Below are 25,167 nucleotides of genomic sequence, written 5' to 3'. Positions count from 1 at the left end.
GATTTATGGCAAAATTTAATTTCAACTGCAAAGTTTAGTTTGTTTTCTGAGAGTACGGAACCCTCAGTGCGCCAATCCAATTCACTCTTGGCAGGGTTTTTAAGATATTTACACTCAGAGAAAAAAAAAGTTACTCTAACAAAATGGCGACACCAAATTACCCAAAAAAAAAACATTTTAGAATTCTATCAACATCTTTACGTTTTTTATGTGTAACTGTATAATTAAAACTATTTGTCTTATTGAGATCAAGCTAGTCTCTTTGTACGTAAATAATTAATTTTGCTGTAAGCCGAAACTCAGATACTAGGCATGACCGAAAAATTTATGGATTTGAGGGCTTTCGAGATGGAAAAAACATATTTAGCTTAACCCAAAATCATCACCACCAACATAATTATAAAAAAATATCATTAAAATGTTATAAAATAACGAAATTATTATATTGAAATCACGTGGTGTGTTATGGCCAGTCATTTAGGTGATGGGCATGCCCATCTTGCCCATATGGGTGGATCCGCGCCTGCTTCTTCTTACCATGTCGGTGCCAAACACGTGGATTAAACTAAGGTTTGTCACCGTGGAGACGTTAATTTTTTTTATTTATTAACTTAAATAATAAAAAGTAAGTTTTATCAATGTTGGGAGAGGGAGAAAACATAATTAATAATACCATCAGCAATCCACAATGAGTTGCAAACAGAAAAGCTAAGCCAAAAACTATTTATTTACAAAATGTGGCATATTTGATCGCCACAAATACATATCATCAAAATAAGTTAACAAAACTAAATTATGAAAAACATATTAGGTACATTCATAAATATTATCATTAATTAGAAATGAGTGCATAACTATACATGTCACGAAAACTAAATGGGCTAAATGCATTCACACATACAGGGAACATACTTATATTCACACATTGAGGCAATAAGACAATGATTGCCCTACTTCATCATAAAAAAAACGCACCTCAAAGACAGAACACACTCTTTGCTTTACTTTTTAAACAAAACAACAACAAACCCATCCTCAGAAATTACCAACCTTAAAACAAATCCAAATTTTAATTTACAACCTAAAAGGCTATTCAACCATCGAATTCCTCTCGAAAATTAAGACGAAATTGGGTTGGTAGCTGCTTGAAAACCTCATTTCACTGGCGCCTATAGGCGCTATAACTATAGCTGCTATAGAGCTCTACGCAGCCCCGGATGCAAGTGAAAACGACATCGCAGATCGTGGGGGGGCTTACTAACCCCGTTTCTAGGTTACCACCCGCAGTATACATGACAACCTGCCCCCTAGTTTCCCCCTCCCAAGTTTCAAGGTCGGGGGGGGGGGCGGGGGATAGAAAGAGAGAGGCGAACCCCCTACCCCCCCCGGCGAAAGTGCAAGGTGAGGGCGCGTAAGTCTACACACCCATAGCTGTATAAGTGTAGCTATAGGACCGTCGGGCTGAAAATTGAAAGTGAAATTCAGTTGTTTTGTTCGGTTTCACTTGTTTTGATTCGGCTGAGCTGGAGTTTGCGTCGTTCGGGATAGAGATTCGAGATAAACTGTGGTATTGTTTCTCTTTGTATTCAGAAAGTTTACAGGTTTATTTTATTTTTCTTTTGTTGTTGGTGTTGGAATGTTTTTTTCTACGTGTGCCCTAGCTTTACTTATCATCTGTAAATGTTACAGGTTTAGTGGTGGACTTAGACAATTCTTGTATACAATTTGTACAATAGAGAAGTACTTATAATGCAACTACATACATAATAATAAATACCGTATGTTTATTTATTAAGTATTTTAAGTGTTTAAATCCTCATTTGTCAGTTCTTTTGTAATTATTCTATCCGACACATCCTGAAATTCACCTTGCCTATAACCCGTTAACATTAACGCCTACAACGTCAGTGCGTATTGATTCAGGCAGAGTTCTATAGTATCTATAGCGACGCCCACTATACAGCTGCCACTGCGTACAGCGGCAATGCCCCGGAGAGAAAATCAATGTTGCAGGGACAGGAGTGGGGCATGCCCAGAACTGGGTGACTACGGTCGATGGGGAGTCTGGATGCGTGCGGCAAAACCTTGAGGTGATATTGAGGACTATTATAGCGCGCTTATAGAACTGCTGGAACTAAACTATCGTGAATTTTGGAATTCTTTGTTGCCAGTATTGATTCAAGGTATTTTTTACTGAAAAGTTGTTACTGCAATGGCTATAGGTTTATTTTTACACCTGCGAGTATATAGAACAGTGGCTGTATACTAAAAGGTACTTTACCTAGTTTACTTGTGAAAAGTTGTTAATTTCATGAGTTGCTCATAAATGGCTTCAGTTTTTCAGGATACCTTGGTCGGCTTCAATTGGACTGCTACCTATATTGTAGGTACTTAATTATACTATGACTATATACATTGGCAGGCATGTTTATTTTACCATCACATTATAGCATATCAAGAAAAAGTAAGTGCATGAAAGAGCCCTCCCTATTCTTTATGCGACCGGCCAACCTTGGGTATTCAGTGTCTGATGTCTGAAAACTAATCGTCCTTTCACCACAGTGAGAAATAACGTCGTCACCAACAAGCTAAGAATAAGAATATAAATGGTACCAAGCTACGGAATTATTAATTAGGCTTTCACATACAGCGCTTCTGAAACCCTACATTACTGAAAATAGGCCTTTTAGAATTGATGAAAAGCATTTCCAAATAGTCTCTATTTTACTGACAAAAGCCTCACATACGCAAACGTTAGCCTAATAGGCTGAAAGTCGAATGGCCCAAATAAAACGCAGGATATCTGCACCACTACATAAGCAAACTAGGTTGGGATATATGGCCCCGTATATTGCACTCCAGTACAGAACACAGGGGTGGTGGTGGGGGGAAAAGACCCCATAAACCCCCTGAAGGGAGAAGCTACTTATTTGAAGGTGTGCCTTAAATTTTGAATTTAAGCCGTGTTAGTTTAATGCCAGTAAGGATGACGCGTGTTATTGAAATAGTTTTCGTATTTAATATTACATGAGGGTGTATTTAGAACACGGTTTTAGTTTTAATATTTAAGTTACCTTTAGGTAGGTACTTATATGTGTATTATTATTAGATAGGAACTGTTATCCCCAAGGGGTATGTGTATTTAGGCCAAACGTGAACCCATTGCATCGATTTTCAAGCGTAACGTAATCGTCATTTTAGATTTTCCTATGAATGGTCTTGTAAGGGGGTGTCTGATAGTTTGTTTTTTTTTTCAATCACAATTTTTAATATTTTCCTGAATGAGTATTGAATTAAAATTTAGCTCATAATATCACTTTTACTAACTTAAACCTAGATCCGTAGTACATGTCACGTTATTTTCACCCATAATTTACCATAATCAGCGTGGGGTGTAGTTCAAATTCACAACCAAAGACTTCTCGAGTATGAATAATTAAATTAATAACAGGTCATGTGTTTATGTACATAATTGCCGTCTGTTTTGAGCCATGTTACATTTTCTGACATAAACTATTATTAGTCGATCGACCTTATATTAGATTAGAGACGCAACTAGAATAACACATAATTAAGTTCAATAGCTATTAGGGCTTTGTATAAGTCCGGAGCATCTTGTACAGCGATTGACTCTCATCTAACTGGCTCATGCTCTCAAGACCAAACCCTAGACTAGATCTTGTTTTTGTTGCCTACGTGATAAGAAGACGTATCATGCAATTTTCCCAAAAACTAGAAGAATATTTAATTTATTAGCTGCCTACAGGAAACTCTGCGTACCTACGCTACGCCTAAATTTGTACATGCATAGATGAAACGTCACGCAATAGCTAGAATCACCTTGTAGGCTCGTTTCATGGCCGTGATCTTGCCTCAAGTTTATTAAAATTAGTAACGAAACCTCCACATGATGTCATTATTACTGATCTACCTTAATGATTTGGAAAAATAAAACAAATCTTCGCCTTGACCATGATTCAATAAAAGCAAAATTGGGTTATTTCTTGAATAATTGTATCTTTGAAATAGAGTACGTATGTATTGAAATAAACATAGTATTGTAGGTTCTTTATTTTTTATTATGCGTAGGTTGGTATTTACTTAATTTAGAAGTTACGTATTTAGCTACTTAGAAATAGCGATTATTCTATAAATTGATCACCTTGCAGAGAAAATACAAAGAATAGTGAAAATAGATCAACAAAATAAATAGGTCCATAAAACTCGTTTATTACAGCACTAAAATTGTACAGGAGCCCGATTATGTAACGTGTAGCGAATTGCGATCCACTGAAAGAAAATGCTATGTTATGTTACCAAATTAGTGATTAAGTGTATTTATAAAATAATGTTTCTGTGAAAAGTTACGAGTACTTAGTGGTTCCTTCCTTGTGTTTATAGCAGATTTATCCGAAACAATTGATGATTATTATTAAATTAGTAAAACGTGCATTTTTTTAACTCTTTCTAAAAAGTAACGAAGATCACATCCAGCACTACTCATCCCACACTACTAATAGAAACAAATGACGAAGAAAAAGCCGAATCGCCCCCATTTACGAGTCAATTCGGCCGTTTGAATCGAAGCGACCCACATTTGAATAAGTTATTTATGCGTTGACAGCAATTCGCACCGCCGCGAACCCGTAAAAATGATGCAAAGGAATCACGGGGTTTACCCGTAGGTGGTTATTGGGGGTTTCAGGGCGGGCGGGGGCGGGGGCGGGGTGCGGTCGATACGGCTGCTGCTGCGCCGATGCGCTCCGAGAGCCCACGCATTCGATTGGACGCGGCAAATATCAAGGGCATATTTATCGTTGGCTCTATTGATTTTATTTCCCGGCGGACTGACCTCTTACCTACGTGGCTGGTTTCCAGCTTTGAGGGTATGGTAGGAAATGTGTGGAAAACTTGAGGTCTTGGAGACGTTACCTGAAGTGAACGTTACAGAACATAAAATAACACTTCACGGCACAAACCGATCATTGTCACGCCGGTTACCCTGCAACACGCCGCCGCAACTCATAAACTTTTACCGCTAATTAACCATAAATAAATATAAAAAACCACCCCCTCCGAAGACCTAGACAATTTTCGTTGGAGCTGTTGGCACGCACCGTTCAGACGGCGGCGGGCGCACTCCCCCCCTGCCCCCAAGGGGGGTGCGTGTCCCCCCCCCGCCTACTCCCACTCGAGTCTAGCGCATTTCGTTCGGCCTCCAAAACTTTGGACTTTGAAAGCTCAATTTCCACGAGAAACGGCCTATTTGACATTTTGAATTCCTTCCCAGAATCGTCTGAATTGTGAATAAAACATTTTTGTTGTATAACTGAAATAATTCCGACTGAAGTTACATTGCAATCGAAATACAATGATTGAATTTTAAATTAATATTATCTTCTTTCGGAAAAGTATTGTTTTTCAAGTAGCTAAGTTATTTTATCTCAATAAGTTGGTATTGAGGAACCGAAGTGATTCGCATTTTTTTATTTAGCCTTCAGAGGCCGTTGCCATTTCTTATCACAACAAAATAGGTACATTGGACTTGATTGCTGCCTACAAAAAGCGAATCGCATAACATTAATCCCGTACCTACAGCTTATCAATGCTCTTTTTATCATCATATTTGCAACAATTTACGCCTCATGGCCGTAAGAAAAAAAATCGCATATCTATCTTCGTGAGTCAACGAACTCCTTATCAAGTTGGCAGAATTACTTCTTTTTCATGGCCAAATTTTGATCACGCGGAAACAGCTTGCGAGCAAACTTGTAGCGCCACCGAAATCTAGCTCTTCAGCAGACGTAATAAAGATCACTTTTTTACGAAACATTTAGTCAATATAAGCCTCACTGAGCGCCATAAAAAATTGGTATACGATAATAATGCAACGATTACACACGGACTAAATAAATAAAATAAGATAAACGAGGCACCTACCTACAGCCGACATGCAAAACGTGATATTTACGCGGAAATAACGCGCAGTTTTATTTGTTTTTCATTGAACTTATTTTTCACGAAGATAAACGATAGACGTACTGAAAACAGTAAGAATAATAATAATCGAGTAAGTTTGAATGTTTTGCCCAATTATATAGGTAATTGTAGATAACGTACGCATAATTATTATACAGACTGCGTACCCTGATTTACTGAAAAAAAAAATGTTGTGAAAGAAAAATTACTGAAACATAACGAGACGAGCCTTTATCCTTATTTCGGCACGTATATTTTAACTGTGACCTAAAAACTTAGGAGCCTTCAGCCCCCGCGCGAGTTAGTGCTCATCACGTACTCTGTGACCTAAAAGTGAACCAGGCTGGAGCTGAACTGAGCCACGGCTGAACTCGGCGTCACGTAGAAATCGACTAAAACGCGCCTAGAATTACGGTAACTTAATAGCTTTATTAAATTTCAGCAATACATTTTAATTCAAATTTAGACCGTCTCTGTCCGAGAAAAGAAAAAGAAAAATAAGTTTGAATTTTCTCATTGGTTGTTTTCCGCGTGCTCATTGGCTGTCCTGTTTTCTTTTTTAGTAAATTTGTGTAAGCGGCCAGTGGTAGCGACCGCAGAATAATAACTAGTAACAGCGACTTACCTTCGCAGTACAGTGTGACGTCGGCGAGACTCTCTGAGTTCCAGAGGTTCGCGAACGACGTCGCGAGGTTTGAACCGAAGCTGTTCCATTTCAGGCAGTACTGCTGCTGCTGGCTGTCCATGCCCGGGCCGCCTCGGTTTCCTTCCCTGCAACAAGGAGGTCTGACGTCAGAACTGTGCACTAAATCACATAATGATGAAGAACTTTCTCTAGAACTACATAGGTTATACCTACCTATACAAAAATATAATTTGTGAAAACGCTTTCAGTGGCCTTTAAAAATTTTGCTTTTAAAAAAAATAAACAAAAGTGTGAAAATACAACAAAAGCCTCCTGGAAAATCCCTAGAGGACTAGGAGCAACGCCAAAGCATCAAAGGCTCGTTCCTAATTCAACAAACAAGGACATCCAGATTTCGGGGTGAACGCACCCAGCCCGGCCATTCGAATAATTTTATTATTCTTCCACCGTGTCGAGGCGAGCCGGGATAGTTTTTTGTCAGTCTAACTCGTAATTCCTAGGTTCGCCCTCCTTTGCAAAACAAACTGGTTCCACAAGGCGCTAACTCATTTGAAGTTTTTTGCCAACCTTTTCTTCTGAATTCTTATTTGAGGGTGAATGCATAATACGGGTATGATCTTGTGAAAAAATATTCGCCGAAAATACTGCACATTTTTCGCGTATTCCTAATGAAAGCCCTTTAGGAGGATGGCAGAGATAATTTGATTATTTTTCCCCTGTGATAAGGGTGAGGTCTGGATGGCCGGGACCAAGGTTAGGTGAACAACCGCTTATGATCGATACGTACTTCGGCATTGGTCGCCATGAATTCGTAATATACCCGGGAGGTTCCCACGATAGCTGCCGTGTCCTACTCTCCTAGTACTTTGGGCCGGTAATTACATTAGATTGCTGCTTTCCTATTTATCGATGACAGCGAGGCAGTTGTCGGGTAGTTGTAGCTGGGCGTTTCTGACCCCCTGGTAATTGGGGTTCAAGTTATTGAATTTTGATTTTAGTAGTAGACCAAGCTATTTTAGTTATTCGTGTAATTTACTATGCATAATGTACAATTTAATATAGTTTAGTGAGTTTGTAAGTAACTCACAAAAAATCACAGGGTGTTTTTTTTTAAGGAACAATGGCTCGAGATTTTCACGAAAACAGTCTCTGTGCAAGCCACTAGTTCAAGCTCCCAAATGTATATTCCGTATTCAGAGCAAATGTAGCCATTAGGTTCGATCCGTGTTATCGAGAATCACTGTGTATATTGGGGAGCATGTTTCTTTTCAGTGAACGGAGAATAAAATCGTATTCGATAGCACATTTACATAATCGTATGGCGGGAAGTCTGCCGTTCACGCCGCAATGTTTCCAAATAAACTCCGATGCCACCATAAAAAACATCAATGCGTTTTTATTGACAATCGTACGGCACGCTTGTAAACCATCAAGGAATTCAAGTTAATTTTATATTACAGCGCGAAAATTTTCAAGTTTTGTCAAGTGAAAATCTCGTGAAAACTTTTCCGTGTTTAACGAGCTTCGTTACGAAATTAACTCCGACACTTTCGCTTATTCAAACGTCAACCTTAATACGCGGCGACGTCGCTTTTACAGGCCACTAAGCACCAACTCGCACATGAAACTTACATGAATATTCAACCCACCTATCTCCCATGCACCCACAAATACGTTATCGATTTCTACTGCGAGCCTCCATCCACTTACAAAATCTAACTGTACATTTGCATGCGTGCACGTATATCGTGACCATTTGAAAGTGAGCTTCGACGCACCGCGGCTGTGCTTGCGTTTGTCTTTGTTGTTTGGGGCGCTAGAGGTCTGGTTATGGTGGAGAGTATTTGAAATTTCGGCTGCGACCCGGTTTCGGCGTGCATTGGTCGCGCAAGCGTGGAGCGGCGCGGCGGGGGGGAGGCGGGGCAGCGGGGCGCGGGGGCGGTGCAGCGAGTTGCGCAAACCGACGCAGCGGCCTCACTGCAATACTTGCAGAGGGACATAGAGTGGACGTTGCAGATGAGATACCTACTTAATATATTTAATTTAAAAATAAAACGAATCTATTTGTAGATGCTGATCAAAGATCGAACTAAAACTTCTCGGTAGTTATGTTTGAAAAAGACAAAGAGTTAAGTACTTCAAATTTATTCGATAGGCGTATTATAGTACACAGTTATTGCTTTTATTATATTTGAATGTGCATAGGTGTTAAAATTGCTAGGTATTGTTTATCTTATCTAATTGAAACAGCTATCGAACACATTTAGAATTTATTGATAAATTTTGTTATTGGATGATAAAGGGCCAAATGTTTTTCTATCGCAAACGCATAGGTAACTTATCCAAGGTTGTTGTTAGGAAATACCAACTTCTGATAAAGACAACTGTTTAAGTATATATTATGTCCTTTTTAAAGAGTACATATTCCTTACATAATTTCGTTGCTATTAAATAAATTGGTGCCCGGTAAATGCTCAAATAGGTACATACATACATGAAAATTATTATAATTGCGATAAACTACATAATATGGCGCTCTAATCAATAGAATGTCGCGTCTACAAAAATATGCTTTTTCTACGGGCCGACACTCTTCATAACGGGCTCAGAACAATGACGTGCATCAAACGCTCTCTCCGCAATAGTGACTTACACGCCGGTTACTGGGCCCTTTCCAACTTCCAAATTTGAAACTGCGCAGTAACTAAATGTCTTTGTGTGCGTGAGATGCGCCTGTGTGTGTGACAGATATAGATGCAGTCAGATTACATGATATAGTATGGGAGTTTAGACTGAATAATGTCTTGTTCTTGTGTTCTGTTGTAGTTTACGATTATTTATGCATATGTGGAATTGTAGATGTACGTTTAAGATAAAAGGAATGAGGAGAAAATTGATTTAATTACTATTCACGTACTGAGTACATAATACGAGCTTTTCATTGATGATGATGATGATACTGAGTACATAATACGAGCTTTTCATTGATGATGATGATGATGATACTGAGTACATAATACGAGCTTTTCATTGATGATGATGATGATGATACTGAGTACATAATACGAGCTTTTCATTGATGATGATGATGATGATACTGAGTACATAATACGAGCTTTTCATTGATGATGATGATGATGATGATACTGAGTACATAATACGAGCTTTTCATTAGCCAATGCCTAGGTAGTACATTCTTATATGAAACAGTAAACTTATCGGTCGGTGATAAACACAAGCGCTAGGTTAGTTTCACCGAGATGCAAGGATTGACCAGTCAGAATAGCGTCATTCTTATCGGAAACTTAATTATAATTATTATAGTTTTGAAACCTTTCCATTTGCGTATGAACTAAAAGTAAATTTGATAAATTTTTCGAAGCTCAACCATAAAGTGCTACGAATGCTACGAGCTGCTACGCCGTGAAATCTAGACTTAGGTCTTGCCAAAGCGTAGCCGCGTAGCATTTTTGCGTAGCCACTAACCGTAGCAATTTATTTTGTGTGAAGTTTTTTTTAATTTTTACTTTGATTTTTTAATATTATCCGTTTTTATGTTGAATACGAATATTATAATGCATAAGTTTATCTCCTATAGTTTAGCTGTTAGTACTAATAAGGTTATTTAAGCAAAATCGGCTTGTATCAATGTAACTTCACAAAAAAACGTCGTAATGTCCAATCAAATATTAATTATTAACGTATAAAAATAAAAGAGGCTATAAAATACGCAATTCCGCCATTTTGTAGAAACCCGCCCGATGCCGGTGACATTTGAAACTGTGAGAACAAACCAAGACGATCTTGCAACGCACTTTCTTGATAAAAACTTGCCATAAGCGATCTTATGTAGATAAACATTAAGTTCTAAATTGAAATTAGTGATCAAATTGCACTTCGTGTGTTGGAAGGGTTGCCAGGCTCATCTAGGGAAATAGTATTTCATTTTAAAATATCTAAAGACACATCGTTTTACCTGCTGTTTCTAGTAAAATTTTGGAGAAATTCATTTAAACAAGTTAATATATCCTTTCTATTATTTTCTTATATTTTCATTGTATTTTGGAGCTTTAAAATCGGATATCTAAACAATTGGTAACATTGGTATGGTATCTTATGTTTGAGTATTACCAACAAGATAACTTTGTTCTACCTTTTTTTTAAATTACCCCAAAATTAGGGAAAATATCTTAATCTGGCAACACTGAGAAGAAAGCGGGCCACTCCGGACGCGGTGCGTGCTCGCATCCAGCGGATTACGTCAACAATGTCGAAATGCGCATAGAAACGACTATTATGCGCACTTGTTTGATGCGCCCGTTTCTATGCACAAGTTCTGTGTGTCAGAAATTCTAATTCAAAAGAGAAATTTTTGGTGAACTTGGTCCGTAAATATTGGCGAAAATAAGGATGTTTTTTTTACCTATTTGTAGTACAAATTTTAGTGAATGCAGTGTTACGGATGTGACTGTGAATTGCTGAACGATCAATAACTATACAAGTAAGTATACAATCGTAAACTAAACAGGTTTGAAATTATTAATTTGTTATAATAAACGTAATAACTTTAAATTACATCCCGTTCCCATAAAACCCTGTAGGTCTTACTAATCTTAATTACTTACATAATATTTTGATAGGAAGTACTAAAACATGTTACGGTATTTATTACTATGAACCAAGTAATTAGTAAATGAGAATGACAAGTGTGCGTATTGCAGTTTCAAAACATAGGACATAGATAACTAGCCTAACAGTCAAATAAAAAAAGAGACTGGCCGAAAAGAAACAAAGAAACGCACTCGTTTTCCAAATTCAAAATACGGCGACGAAAATAGAAAGTTGCAGTGTCGTTGCAAGCGTTGCGTTGTACGCAGGGGGGTCGCTCTATATGACGACTATGCTTTATCTCTATGACAGCTTTAGTTCGTTCATTTTTCGTCAGCATAGAGTAACCATGCGTACGCAGTGCGTAGAACGCAGAGGTTGTAACTATTCTCTTTGTGCGCTATGATCGCCTTTCACCGTGTGCAGTGGATGCTCAGCGTCGCATTTCAATTGTTTTCTTTTCTAACGGTTTTTTTTGGATGCAATTTACTGAGGCCAGCAAAGGTGAAGATTGCTTTTTTCCTCAGCCTCGCATATAAAGGGTTATCGCCTAGATCGCCAATATCATAAAAATATTATAATATGAACAACAGAACCCTGTGTGTCTAAAAGAAAAATATTTGCGATTAAAAATATGTAATCCGGATTAAATCTTAAATAAAGCGAAGCGAAAGCGAATAACAAACTCCATTAAATACTCCTGCCTAAGAAATTCATAAATACATTTAATACTAAAATTGTAAAACAGAGCATACCTGGAGCAGGGAAAGCGGGACGCTTTCAATGCAAGCAAAAAATACAACACACAACACAACAAATCTTAATCCTTGACCTATTTACGGGCGAGTCTGAAAAGCTGTTCAGGACCAGTTCCAGCTCAAAAGAGCCCTGTCCCACACAGTTTAGATTACATTACACTGTGGACAAACTGGAATAAACACTGTTTACCCTAATTTGCACCTTGTTTCCATTACAGCAAAGACTAAAGTGCTGTCAATGGATGCGGAAGAGATTCGAGTGAACGAAATACTGGTTTTTATTGATAACAAGTAGGTGAGTAGTTGAAATCTTATTAGATCCGGCCATTGCTGTTTCCTTGATCACTCACAACAACATTTTGCCGGAATAAAGAAATAATGAAAGTAGTTGGCAGGGAATTGGTGTAGGACTTTCTATGAAATAGGTATAGTTAGGTATTACTGTAGTGATATTATACTTTAGTTAGTACAGGTTTTGTTAGTTTATAACAAAAACTACGACAGGGTACAAAAATAAAGGATAGTAGGTACCTATTATAAGTGTTAAATTGAATTACACTTAGTACTGAAACAATAATTCATGAAATCATTTTAATAGAATACATAATTTATGTAACGTATGAGATATTATTATTATTAATAACCTTCAGTGGAAGGTCTACCCGGCGTAATACATAAGCATACATATTCTCTGAATAAAACAATATTTGTGCACCTGCAAAATTATTTAAATGTAGGTATTTGTTATTGATAGAAATAAATTGCCTAGGTACATTAATTTCTTATGTATTACTTACTACAATAACATCAAATTAATAAGATTGTCAATGTCAATATGTAGTGCAATAAATTAAGGGCCCGTACAGGGTGACGTGCCGCGTCAATTTTGGGTTTTCAATGCTCTTCACACAGCACACGCAGTGACACGCACACATGTAAGTTTGCACAGTGGGTCGATAAACTTTTACTCGCCAACTTTATTGACAATTATGTTCAAGTACATTTTGGGTGATTTTAGGGTAAGTAAGTATAATTCTTACTTACACTGGTAGGCACCAGGAAAGAGAATAGATATTAATAGGGGTGCCACTTTACTCTATACTCGGAACCCGATTAGCTTTCTCAAACAAATGTGGTATTTACTTGTAGAAAGGTAACTAAAAGTATTAAAGTGTAGATAATAAGTTTCGGGCATCCTCCAGCCAACTGAACCCCGACGACAAAGCAAAGTAAATACATAGTGTCGCAAAAGGGCTATACTAAGCCAAAAGGGGATGACTCAAGGGGTCATTCTGAACAACTTTTGTTCTACGAGATTCGCAAATTCGCGAAAAAAATTCGTTTTCCATGGTAAAAAGTCACATGTCCAACAAAGTTTGTATGAAAAAGGTTTTTTTTTGTTAATTTCCAAAACTCGTAGAGCAAAAGTTCAGAATGACCCCCTGTCTTACTCCTTTTTACCCGACTGCCGAAGGAGGAGGGTAATGTTTTTTGATTGTATGTATGTATATATGTATGTTTGTCTGTTTCTTTGTTCCCTCCTGTAGCCTAAACGGCTTGATAGATTTTGATGTATGAGGTATTGTTAGAAGCGTATTGATGGCGCAATGGCTATAGGCTATGTGACGTTCCATTAAAATGTACATAGCGCCCTCTTGAGGACATAACGTGATGATCGAAAAAATAATAATTCAACTTTGCCGTGTAAGGTATCAAATGAAAGGACTTGATTTTCACATTACAAAAATATGCATATTGAAGGTATTTAAATAACAACACCAAAATTATTGAAATAAAAAATGATCATGAACTACCTACCGATGTAAAATTTCATAAAATAAAAACAACTAAAAAGTTACAAATAAAAAAATACAATTATAAAAAACTAAAAACCTGACTGTACGCTAAAAACATGAAAACGAGTCCCAATGTTAATGGAAAGTATCGCAGGCGGGGACCAACTTGACCGCCACTCAAGGCCGTTTTCTAAGTAACATTCAGCTAAATGGTGAACCCTCTGCTGGTATAATTTGTTTATATACCGCTTTTTCAATACCTGTAAGTACATTTTTAGGCAGCATAATATTTTTACTTAATTTTAGGGTTTCGAACGTCAAAAGAAAAAAAGCAACCGTTATAGGATCTCTTTGTTGTCCGTCTGTCTGACTGACTGTCTGTCACCGCCCTTTTTCTCAGAAACGGGTAAAGATATCAAGCTTATATTTCGCATAGATGGGGAGTACCCCAAAAAAAATATTATGGTACTCCCTGTCCCACACAAGTAAATTGGGGCTTATATTTTTTCCAGTTATTTTGATGTGTATCCTTTTTTTTTCTTTGTTGTTTTGTATAAGTATGTGTTTCTTTTCTTTAAATCTGTATTTTTTTTGTTGTTGCTGTCTATGTGTCGAAAAAATGTATCTTTATCTTCAAATCACGCCATCTATCGTTTGTTTTTTTTTGTGGCTACTGTCTATAGAAGAAATTCCGTCATTGACAATTTTACGTTACGAATTTATTTTTATTTATTTTATTTTTATTTTTACATTTTCGTGGAGAATCAACAGCATTTTGTTAATAAATAATTATTACTTATGAACACATAACAACTTGATGCCATTAACAGAATGAACTTAGTAAACCCAGTAAACCTAACACATCCAGAGGAAAAACAAAATCTCTTTCTCTCTCTCTGAAAAACATACTTAATAGCCCAAACTCGATGCTTTTAGCTATTAACATCTTTGAAATAAAATTGAGCCACCACCGTGTTACTGCCCTCATCAGATCCTCACGAGACCATACCTCAACCAGCACCAAGAGACTGTATTTTTGATCCCTAACCTAATGTTCGTGCGTATTGTCATCACTTAGATCCATTCGCTATATTCCTGCTCCTCATCAGACCTTTACGAGACTGTAATATCACGAGAATATTGCACACTATCTAATTTAATTTAATGTATTGAATATACTGGAAGAATTATGCTTCCTCAATTTCAAATCAAATTATGTTGGTGTCATAAAAGTTGAAAAAGTGCAATGACAACCAATGTGCAGTGATTTTGTATCTGTACACGATAAGATCGCGAGCTGTCAGTGCTGCCTAAACCGACGTGACCCTTCTTTGGAGGCCAGCGGCCAACTGAGTCAAACGTCACTTGTGTTAATGATTTTATAACACAGAAAGCCGCCATAGATATTTGTATGAAGATTTGAGGGAAAAAAATTGCTCAAGTTTGGGATTAATTTACACAAAATAAGTGTGTGTTTATTAAAAAACAAGGTATTTAGCGCCTAGTCCAAGCCTTTAACTTTATAATATGTTAAAAATCATATGAAAATTCTTTATAATTACGACACAGTTGTTACAATACGGGAGTGTGATTGACTGGTTTTTCTTGATATTCTGAAATTAATTTACAGTTATCCATAATCATTTACTTAAATTCGAATGATTCAGCACCTAGCTAGACTCTTCAACTACCTGTGTGATTTTTTTCAAGGCTGTAGAGCATCATTTACTACATAATTCTATGACAATGCCAACCCTCGATTCCCTATTGCAGACCCTTAAGGCATTTTCACGATTGGTAGATAGTTCAAGATAGTTTTTCAACAAAATAAAATACAAAAAATCAGAAAACAATATTTTTTGTGTAAAATGCAGAGCGAGTGAAGTATTCAGGGTTCCATTATGTCAGTATTTCTGAAGGCCCCGGGCGCCCTTGAAGACAATCCTTTCAAGGCCTCTGTTCTTTATCATCTAAGTAGGAACCTATTTAATTTTATTTAATTTTATTTAAAAGAGAATTTGTTTTTGAATAACACTCATTATACCTGCCCTTTTGTCAGGTTTAATTTATAGGAAGTATTTTGGATTGGTTGGTTCTGATGCATCCAAATTTGTATGTTACCTCCTACAAAACAAGTGTCATACCTTTTAACAAGTCTTAATTTATAATGTGGTGCTATTATTTACGTACCTACGTAGCTAGTTTAAAATAATAAAAAGATGCCTACAGGGTATACAATAGTTTAAGTAGAACTGTTTTAGAACTGTTACATTATAAATAATCTAAAAACGTTATCTTGAACATTTGCTGAAAATTATATCTTCTACGTTTACAAAAAAAATGTGAGTGAGTTACAACCGTTATCTGCCACCCAGTTTTGTTAGAAGTTTTTATCTCGGCTAAGTTTACGGACACGAAGTACGGTAGGACTGTGCGAATCACGGGGTTATCTGCTGTAGGATAATGTCACATTTGATGCATAAAAAACTGATTACTGAAGCTAAAAATGGCTTACTTATTAGGGACATTTACTAAACCAACTTTGTTAATTGGTCACGTGACTTTTTTATCACGGGGATTTGTTTTTTTTTAGGAATTACCAAAAGTCGTACAAAAATTAGCGAAATAAAGAAGCTCGATGCACTTTATAAGCTAACCTGCTACCGCATCTGAAAATTTGGCTGCCGACTGACATATCAGCTAGGTTATACTTTAAAACATCCTTTTATCATCGATGATGAGAAAATATGTTTTTTTTTCAAATGTTTTGATATCAGTTGACATTAATGAAATTCAGCGAAGTGTCTACCGTGAATTTTACAGAATCACCCAGCAGATTCTTACAGTGTTTTATTTAGCTGGGCTATTCTGGGTGTGAAAATGTGAATCTGTGTCTTATCGCCCTTAGAAACATGTGCCATGAGACTTTCCGTCTCGAGCGATCAATCATTCGAACACAAACGTAAAATTATCTTTGCTTCATTATTTATGAACGATAGCCGTGACAAAAAAGTATACCTACCTTAGTTAAGTACAATAATTAGTTTTTAATAAGTACTTCATTTAAGTACCTACATAATATTACAAATCAAAATTATAACAATTCTAGCATTGTAAGAAAAATCAAACAGTCAATTCTTAAAGCTTTGTTGCTACAGCACATACCGCATACTTTATTAAGCTTTGAAATTGGAATCGTTAGTAAACCCTTGGCCCTGATTGGCCGAGTCGATGGTCACGTGGACGGAAGCGCATGGCACATGAATTGTACTACAAATACTTGCGTTACAACATTGTTCTGACCTTCGCGGCTACGTCATCCATCGGACCTACTGTATCAACCAAACTATGAAGGGACCGTTAAATTTTTAATATTTTCAATGCTAAAATGCTAATTGAAGACAAATACTTCTTTGTTATCACAGGGCCAGTATGTAGGGCTTGGATGTCATTCGAGATTCGAGGGTTTTCTTCTATTTTCGATAAGGTTTAGTTTCGTTTGAGGTTCGACGTCGGGCAACCACCTGCTCAGTGATGCGATTAAACTATTAGGAAGGTTACGCGCAAACTGAATACGGAAAAGATTAAACTTTTAGTAGGTTTCGTCATGTTTTGTTATCTATTTTTTTTAGTTTACAGGAAAATTCAGCAAAACAATAGTACTGAATATTTACTTAGTAATAAGCTGCACATTCAATTCTAGTGTTAACTTAAAAGTCTATAAATGTATGATAATAAAGATGTTAAACCACTAAGTACTGCAAATTATGTGGGGCCACGAAACAAATCGATGTGCGAAAACGCTACGTCATTTCGCGCATTCGGGCGACCGATTAAACGAACAATCCGTTAAAAAAAGAATTGTCCGGCTAGATGAGTGGCCAGCGACTAGTCACGCTGCACTAGCGTTCAGGCGGCCGGTGCTAATAGGCCGGGGCCACTCCGACAGTTTCTATGCAAATGCCAAAGCATTACGCGACCAGTTTGGCGGGCATCGGTTCCGGGCCTCCTCTCGGCCACCATCTATTCACGCATTCATTATTACCAACTATCCACACACACACACACACACACGCACGCACGCCTCACGCACACGCGCGCACAGTTCGCATTCACGACGCACAAGGCGTGCGCAAATTACAATATTTAACCAATGATTTAAGACAACGATATCAATAATGAATTGAGAAAAACCTGTTCGCCGATACACAAAAAAAGTTTAATGATGCAATATTAATGAATAAAAAACTGGAGATATGGTTGTCGTATTATCAGGTTCAATAGCCTCAAACTGCCAACACGTGTAAGCAAAACCGCATTGGTGATTGGCAACTGCGCAAAAATGATCTTTCGAATAAGTAATTTTAAAGTTTAATTTTCTTAAACTTTTGAGAGTCATAATATTATCTGCTGCAGATTGTCAACAAGCATTCATCAATGGTTGTTGTTATGCTACTTTTTATTGACTTCCCGTTTCCACGAGTTTCCCGACATCCCGGCAGGCGGTGCAGCCGTCACCCACAGAGTCATTAGGGCTATTTATAGCGCCGCATCAGCGTTATCAATTCGCATTACGCATGCGCGGAAAAGCAACACTGGACAATACTTTCCTGGATTCCATGTCGAATAGTCCAAGTCCGAATCAATAGAAACGCATTAGAGCTCAGCGGAGCCGTGCACAAATAGCATAGTTTGTATCACTGAGTGTTGTTCACTTATCACTTGTGGGATCGCACTGTCAGGGTCGCGCTCACTTCCGCATGTCGCCGCTCTCGTGGCCGCACTGCACGCTCCGTCGCGCCGGGAGCCGAGCTCGCGAATGCGACCGCCGAAAACTCTACGCGCTTCGAATGCAGAAAATTCGGACGCGCCGAGTGGGGGGCGCTCTACGACTAGCCCAAACTCCGAAACTACGAAACTGCGAAGCTTGCGCGTGTACGTGCAACGCTATGAAAAAGTCCAAGGTTAACGTGCGATGCCAAAAAAAGACGCACGCAGAATTATTGTCGGCAGTCGCCCCCCCTCGCTGCAGCCTCCGAGCCGCTTCATGTTATTATGTACTTTTGTATTTTCAGCCGTGTTTGTGTATCCGTGTAGTGCGGCTACGCTAGTGTGGGGGCCACACTAGTGCTGTATCTATGCGTAGATACAGTATATACATAAGTTAGCAGTACAGCTCAGTAAACAAAATTTTGTAATTGTAATGTTATTTTACTATCTTGCATTTACTAAATTTTATATATTGCAGACTAAAATAGAATAGTTTATAGACGTTGTATAAATGTAAGAACTTGATTTTGCGTTACTACGGTACGTTCCTGAACGAACACTATTTTTCAGATTTTGGTTTTTCACGCGAGCTAAATTGAATCTATCCAGAAATTGATTGTACAATATTATACCTAATTTAGTTTAGATTTAAGCATTGTATGCATGATTGCATGTTAGTATTTAAATTAATGTATTTTATAAGATAACATTTTGAATGCTGTTGCACACCTATAATTGGTGCATGGATAGGATAAGCAACATAAACTGTGTCTGAACAACTTTTTATCCAATGTGCTGTTGGTGTGTCTATTTCTGTAAATAAATAAATAAATAAATTGAAAACCTGTTCCACTCTTTCATTTTTTTATTCTAAACCTGAAATAATAATACAAAGGACGCATTGAAACTTGCTTTTAATATCAGACGGAAACAGTTGGAAACATTTTCTGTAAATCATTTCTAAATTGTGTAAAAAAATAGTAATTATTTTTAAAAGGAATAAACAGAAGACTTCTTTTTGAATTGTTAGAGGAGTAATAATATCCCTGATATGAATCAATAGATTTAAAGTCCTATATAGTCCGGTATACTGTTTGTTTCATAAAATGTAAAAAAAAAAATTTTGTGTAGTATTTTTTTTTTACTATTAAGTACTTATAACTTTTATATCTTTATCACTTTAGATAGTTTATAATATAATTATTCCATGCGCTTCTGTTGCGAAACGACAGAAAATTTCTTTTTGGACCGACATCTTTTTCCCATTCCCATTTCCTAAATTCCCACTGAAATTATTTCAGACTAACATAAGTATTAGTGAATATGACTGTTAAAGATAACACAGCAGCTGAAAATGATGTGTACGCGCTACTTAAAGTAAGAATCCCGTTTCAATGGTTTTGGATTTCAGAGATTCATCAGCTTTCATCTCGAGAATCTTATCAGTAACAAGTACTGAAGTGGAAAAGTTGATGTCAAAGAATCTTCAGTAAAGATTTGTATTTTATTACTGACTGTAAATTTCTCTCTGATTTTGATTTCGATGAAGGTAATGTCAAAAAATCTGACAACTTCAGTATGCCATACTTTTTTAAATTACCATATTTAGTAAGAATTACTGAAATTTCATTATTGTTATGAAACAAAATCGTAATTAACGAAAGGTTACTACCTACTTAGCTCAAATAATTGTTAATAAATAAATACTTCGTAATCAGTCACTGGCACGTGAGACGACACAAAATTGCAATCCCAACCTTCCTTTCTTGAAGATAAAGTGTGAATTTGACTGTCAATACTGAAAAAATTATTGAAAAGAAGTACAGTTGTTGTCGGTAGCAGTGTGAAAAAATGCTTAATTTATTCCGTGACTGAATATTTCAGGGTTTACACCTGTGTAAACAGTGGCGCTTGCGTCTCGTTCAATGACAAAATTTACATACCGCTAGCCAGTACGAATCGCTCTGAGGACTGCCTTCGAGGCAATATGCAGCATGGGGTATTATTACTCGTAGCATAATTTTTTTACAGTATTTACAACTATCTTAAACCCCCACAGATAATAGAATAGACTTAGGGGGACTAAATAGCCACCTTCCGGCTTACTGTAACTTTTTCAACATCCTGTATAATTTATATAGGTAAGTACTGTATAATGTTGGGAACGTGATCAGTGTGGAGAACAGGTTCGATTGAAAAATTGTTAAAAAAAATGTTTTTAAAAATAAATCTAAGGTAGCGATTCTGAAGGCACAGTGTGCCATAGATTTTAAATATTTTAACCTACCTACCTATTTCAAAGCGAAAAGTTCTTTGTTCGTAATTTGACGCTATAATTGGCTGCGTAATTCTCATTAATTAGTCAATAGTTTGGACAACACTAAAATTAATAATCGTTACATCAGTATATCATTACCCAATGTAATACTTAACGCATTTGACAAAATGTGCCCTAGGTAATTTTATTGTTCTAGGGTAAATCTCAAATTATTTTCATTTGCGGGTTTCTTTATCATACGTTAAAGTTGGTTTTAAGAGACTCGTACAATACGATAATATATTATGTATGTAACTAGCTAACTTCAACAGTAAAAAAGTATTATCGTTTAATAAATGTTTTTTTTTTACGAAGAATTATCATGCAATTTATAAACTACATACTAGCCTACATACTATAGATAAGCTTAGATAAAGAAAGGGGCAAGGAAACCCAGAAGCGTCTTTCCAGAGCTTTCTTTAAGTAGGGACCTACTTAAAATAAGTAACCTAATTAAATTAATTCTGATAATAAATTTGAAACCGCATAACCACGAATAAAATTATTTGTAACATCATTTAAAACGACGAAAGATAAAAATCTAATTAATTTAAGATAGGTGAGCACAGTCCTAAACCACGTTTAATCAACTTGTATGGAATTTGAATGTGATCGATAATGTTTATTGGATTTTTATTCCAAACGGGAAAATGATCACTGATTTAAATTGATACGGCTGTCTTATATCTCTATTAAAGCCTACAGATTTATTATGGCAGCCACGGCAACAGGGCCTATAAAGAATGTTTTTTAGAAACAGCTGCTTGGAATACCCATATAAATCTCAAACAAGTGCTATTTGTCTCTAGGAAGAATAAAAAAACTGTTATAAACTTTTGTCCTCAATCGGCAAATTGCGCGTTTTAAAACGTAGAAGAAATGTTATCGTCATCAAAACCAGTGCATTTTAAAAATAGAACATAGATGATCGATTTGCTTTTAAAATATCAAAGGTCCTTGCAGGTATCGCGCGCGTTACAACCGGCCTGTAATATCGATCAGCTGAGCTCCCGTCATTACCGGCCATCATTTATTAACTCCTCTATTTCCGACATGATGTATGCAGACCAGCATTTCCATTAACGATTGATAACAATTTTGTAGAAATAAACATCAGAATTAAACGTAATTTTGTATCATCATAATATTTTTTCAACCAGACACAGAGAACATTAAACTAAAACGCACAATAAATTTACACGCACACGAAAAAGCATAGACACGGAGTAGTACCCAATCACCACCCGATAACTGCAAGCAGACATAAAGACATGCGACTGACCTGAATCTGCTCAGTGTGCCATCAGCGACATCCGTGGAGTGGGACCGCGCTAGCCGCCACGCTCTCTCGAGGAAGTGCGTCCGGGGAACTGTCAGCGTGTGTACGGAAACCGGGCGGCGGCAGCCACCTCAGCGCGCAGGCGCCGCCGGCCCATCAACAGCCTGCAAGCTCCCCCACCCACAAACTACCCTTTAAATCGAACGTCATATCCCGCCATCGCTCACACCCCCCCGCTGGCCTAAAAAATGCATTGCGTAACGCGCAGCCCGGGCATACTCCCGATCAATTATCCGGACGGGCAGCACCCGGACAATGCCGGCAATCAGCCTCCGGGTAAAAATAGTATCAGCCGGGCCACACACACACTTGCAGCTTGGATGGTGAATAGGCTCATGTTGAATGCGAGGGTAATTGGAGGTCGTGATGTCGATTATTGATTTTATGGGGATGTTTAAAGTTAGTTCGTGATAGGCCTGGATCTTTCCTTATGTAAAGTAGCAGGCATATGTTGTGTAAGGATAGGTACTTGTCTAGCCTGCAAGTACTAACACCAAATGTTTGAATCAAAGCTTATTTAAAGCACTAAGTACTCTGTAAAATAATTGTTTATATTTAAGAAAAAATCATTTATACTTTTCTCGTTTTTTTCTAAATGGTTCATGAACACAGTTTAGGTATTTAGTCATACGTTGTGTATGCTTTCTTAAACCTTTCAATAATAATTTAGCTATAAGTAGTTATTATAACGAACAAACGTCAGAAAATCACCGATACATAAGCAAAGCGAAATTTATGACACCACCCTTTCAGTCGACGTAACTCAGTGTAATTGCTACGCCGTAGCTCGTAGCACATTACCTAAATATGCGCCTAAACTAGGTATACTTTTGAACACTAAAGAATGTTTATTAAAATATGATTTTCATTGAATTTCTTTTTAAAATATGATTTGCATTGCGTTTAAATGAATCGTTTATTGATTAATATGTTTCTGTAACGTACGAAATCATACACAAGTAATACACATACGAGTTACAGGTAAAGGTATATTAGGTATATATAACACATAATGAAACAACCTGACCCTGACATTCAAATGATGGCCGTTAAAATGGAAGGAAAATATACCAGATAAGCCTCTTCAACCTACTTATAAACCAGTTATATACCCATTGACTTCGCTATTTAAAAATATATATTTTTTATTGTGTAAGTACTTAACTCACTTTCAAAGTCACTTCAGAATGAATATAAGGATTCCTTTTATGAAAAGAAAACGTGCTATGGAGAATATAAGAAATGTTTATTTCTGATGTTTTCCTTAATGTAAATAATATAAAGAGGTTTCGACTGGAGAAATATATTTTGGTTAATTATTAATTACCTATATAGTTATGAAGATTTTAAGATTACTAATAATAATAATATATTGTTTTGCCGTCATCATCATCATAATCAGCCAATATATTGTGCTGGCCACAGACCTTTCGCAGACAAACCATCATAGTCGTTATTGCTGAAAACCAAATTTATGATAAGCATTGCTTAGTATGTTTTACTATCAAGATTATTTTAGAAAATAAGCTGCAATTAGACAAATTAAATACTCAGAATACTCAAAAAATAAAACCCTCTACACACTATTCCACTTTCGACGCAAACAACGTACGCTAAAGGTACGCGCCCACTCAACCGCTGCACACGATATCGCATATTTCCGTAACCAGGTCACAGTTGCTGGCCAAAAAATAATGCAGCTGCCGCGCTACTTTCCAGAATAGAACCCTGCCCTAATATCTGGGTCAGCCGATACTATTCGATGCGTGAATTTTTATTTCGAGATCCCCCGTGTGTTTATAGCTTTATGTTGCGTTGAGGTGCTCCAATCTTATCTGTTGGGGAGGTCTTGCCTGGTTTTTTTTGCATGGATTATCATGAAGGTACCTATATATTAGTATTAAATATAAGTAGGTTACGTTACGATCAAATTAATAAATAGCCACTTTTTTAAAACCAATTTATAATTTGTTTTTAGTAGGTTATATTCTTATGCGCTGTTAAACGTATTTCAATGCAGTAAAATGACAGCGCCTTTTCCGTTTAGGAGTAATTTGGTGATTTTCTCATTGGAACGTTTTCATTGCTCGCGAATGTCGCGTCGTGAGCTCGTTAAGTCTTTAAGAACGCCGTGTACGTTCACATTCAGTTCAAAACAGAGACTCCCTAGCTTATAAGTACAATATTCAATTTTGAAAAATAATTTAAAAGTGATGATATAATAAATAATTTAAAAAATCATCGATAAATCCAAAAGGAAAACAGCTGAAGCATAATCCAAAAACATTATCATTATTCAACTTGTTTCTCTATTAGCAAGAGCACCTAGAATAATAATGTACGCATAAACATGTATCTAACAATGTACTTTTGAGCTGCGCATTACGTTGAATATGCACATAAATTAAACACAAGTACATTCTATTTGGCAAATTTTGCATTCAATTCGCCTATGAATTTTAAAGTTCGATCGCGGAAACCTTGCAATGGTGTGCATGGGTGCTGTTTACACACACACACGCACACAGACGCAAGGCGGGCGGGGGCGGCGCGGGGCGGGGGCGGGGGCGCCTAGTAGTGCGCAAACACCGGGCTAGCACCTACCAGGCTTGCATAGAATGCCGGTCACAGATCGCATCCCCGCGGCACGTGTAACCACAGAGCCGAACTCCAACGCACAATACAAAAGAAACGCCCCAGGCTTTTCTCTGTTTTCCTCGTCGATACGGACGAAATTGCTATCAATTTCTCGCGATTTGTTGTTGTATTTTATTCAGTTCAGGTCAGCAGTATTAACGCACTCGTACTCGCGTTGTCAAATATGTATTTTGTGTCAAGATTATTACATGCAAACCTTACCAATGCGGAGCTCTAATCGCATTGAGTGCGATAACGTCATTCACGCACACACGCGAATGTTGCCGAAAATTCGTGGATGTACTTTTCTAGTCGGC

General features: G+C 37.1%; 1 protein-coding gene across 2 annotated transcripts in view; it reads right to left on the bottom strand.

The window, feature by feature from the left end:
* The window catches only part of LOC105389383 (zinc finger protein chinmo), a 37,141-nt gene extending 14,835 nt beyond the window's left edge, over positions 1-22,306 (bottom strand). The window contains exons 1-2 of one of the 2 annotated variants that reach the window (XM_011560481.3): positions 22,157-22,306; positions 6,605-6,750 (exon numbers count right to left, since the gene is read on the bottom strand). In XM_011560481.3, the coding sequence (XP_011558783.1) occupies positions 6,605-6,725 (121 nt within the window). In that variant the 5' untranslated portion in view covers positions 6,726-6,750; positions 22,157-22,306. Of the gene's footprint in view, positions 1-6,604; positions 6,751-18,397; positions 18,703-22,156 lie in introns of those variants that run through there. The other variant, XM_011560480.3, reaches the window with a different exon arrangement.
* Positions 22,307-25,167: the final 2,861 nt, after the last annotated feature.

The sequence above is a fragment of the Plutella xylostella genome, chromosome 4 (genome assembly GCF_932276165.1).
Source record: "Plutella xylostella chromosome 4, ilPluXylo3.1, whole genome shotgun sequence".
In the NCBI taxonomy this organism is placed as follows: domain Eukaryota; kingdom Metazoa; phylum Arthropoda; class Insecta; order Lepidoptera; family Plutellidae; genus Plutella; species Plutella xylostella.
The sequence above is the reverse complement of the archived record's forward strand: the minus strand, read 5'-3'. Positions and strand labels throughout refer to the sequence as shown.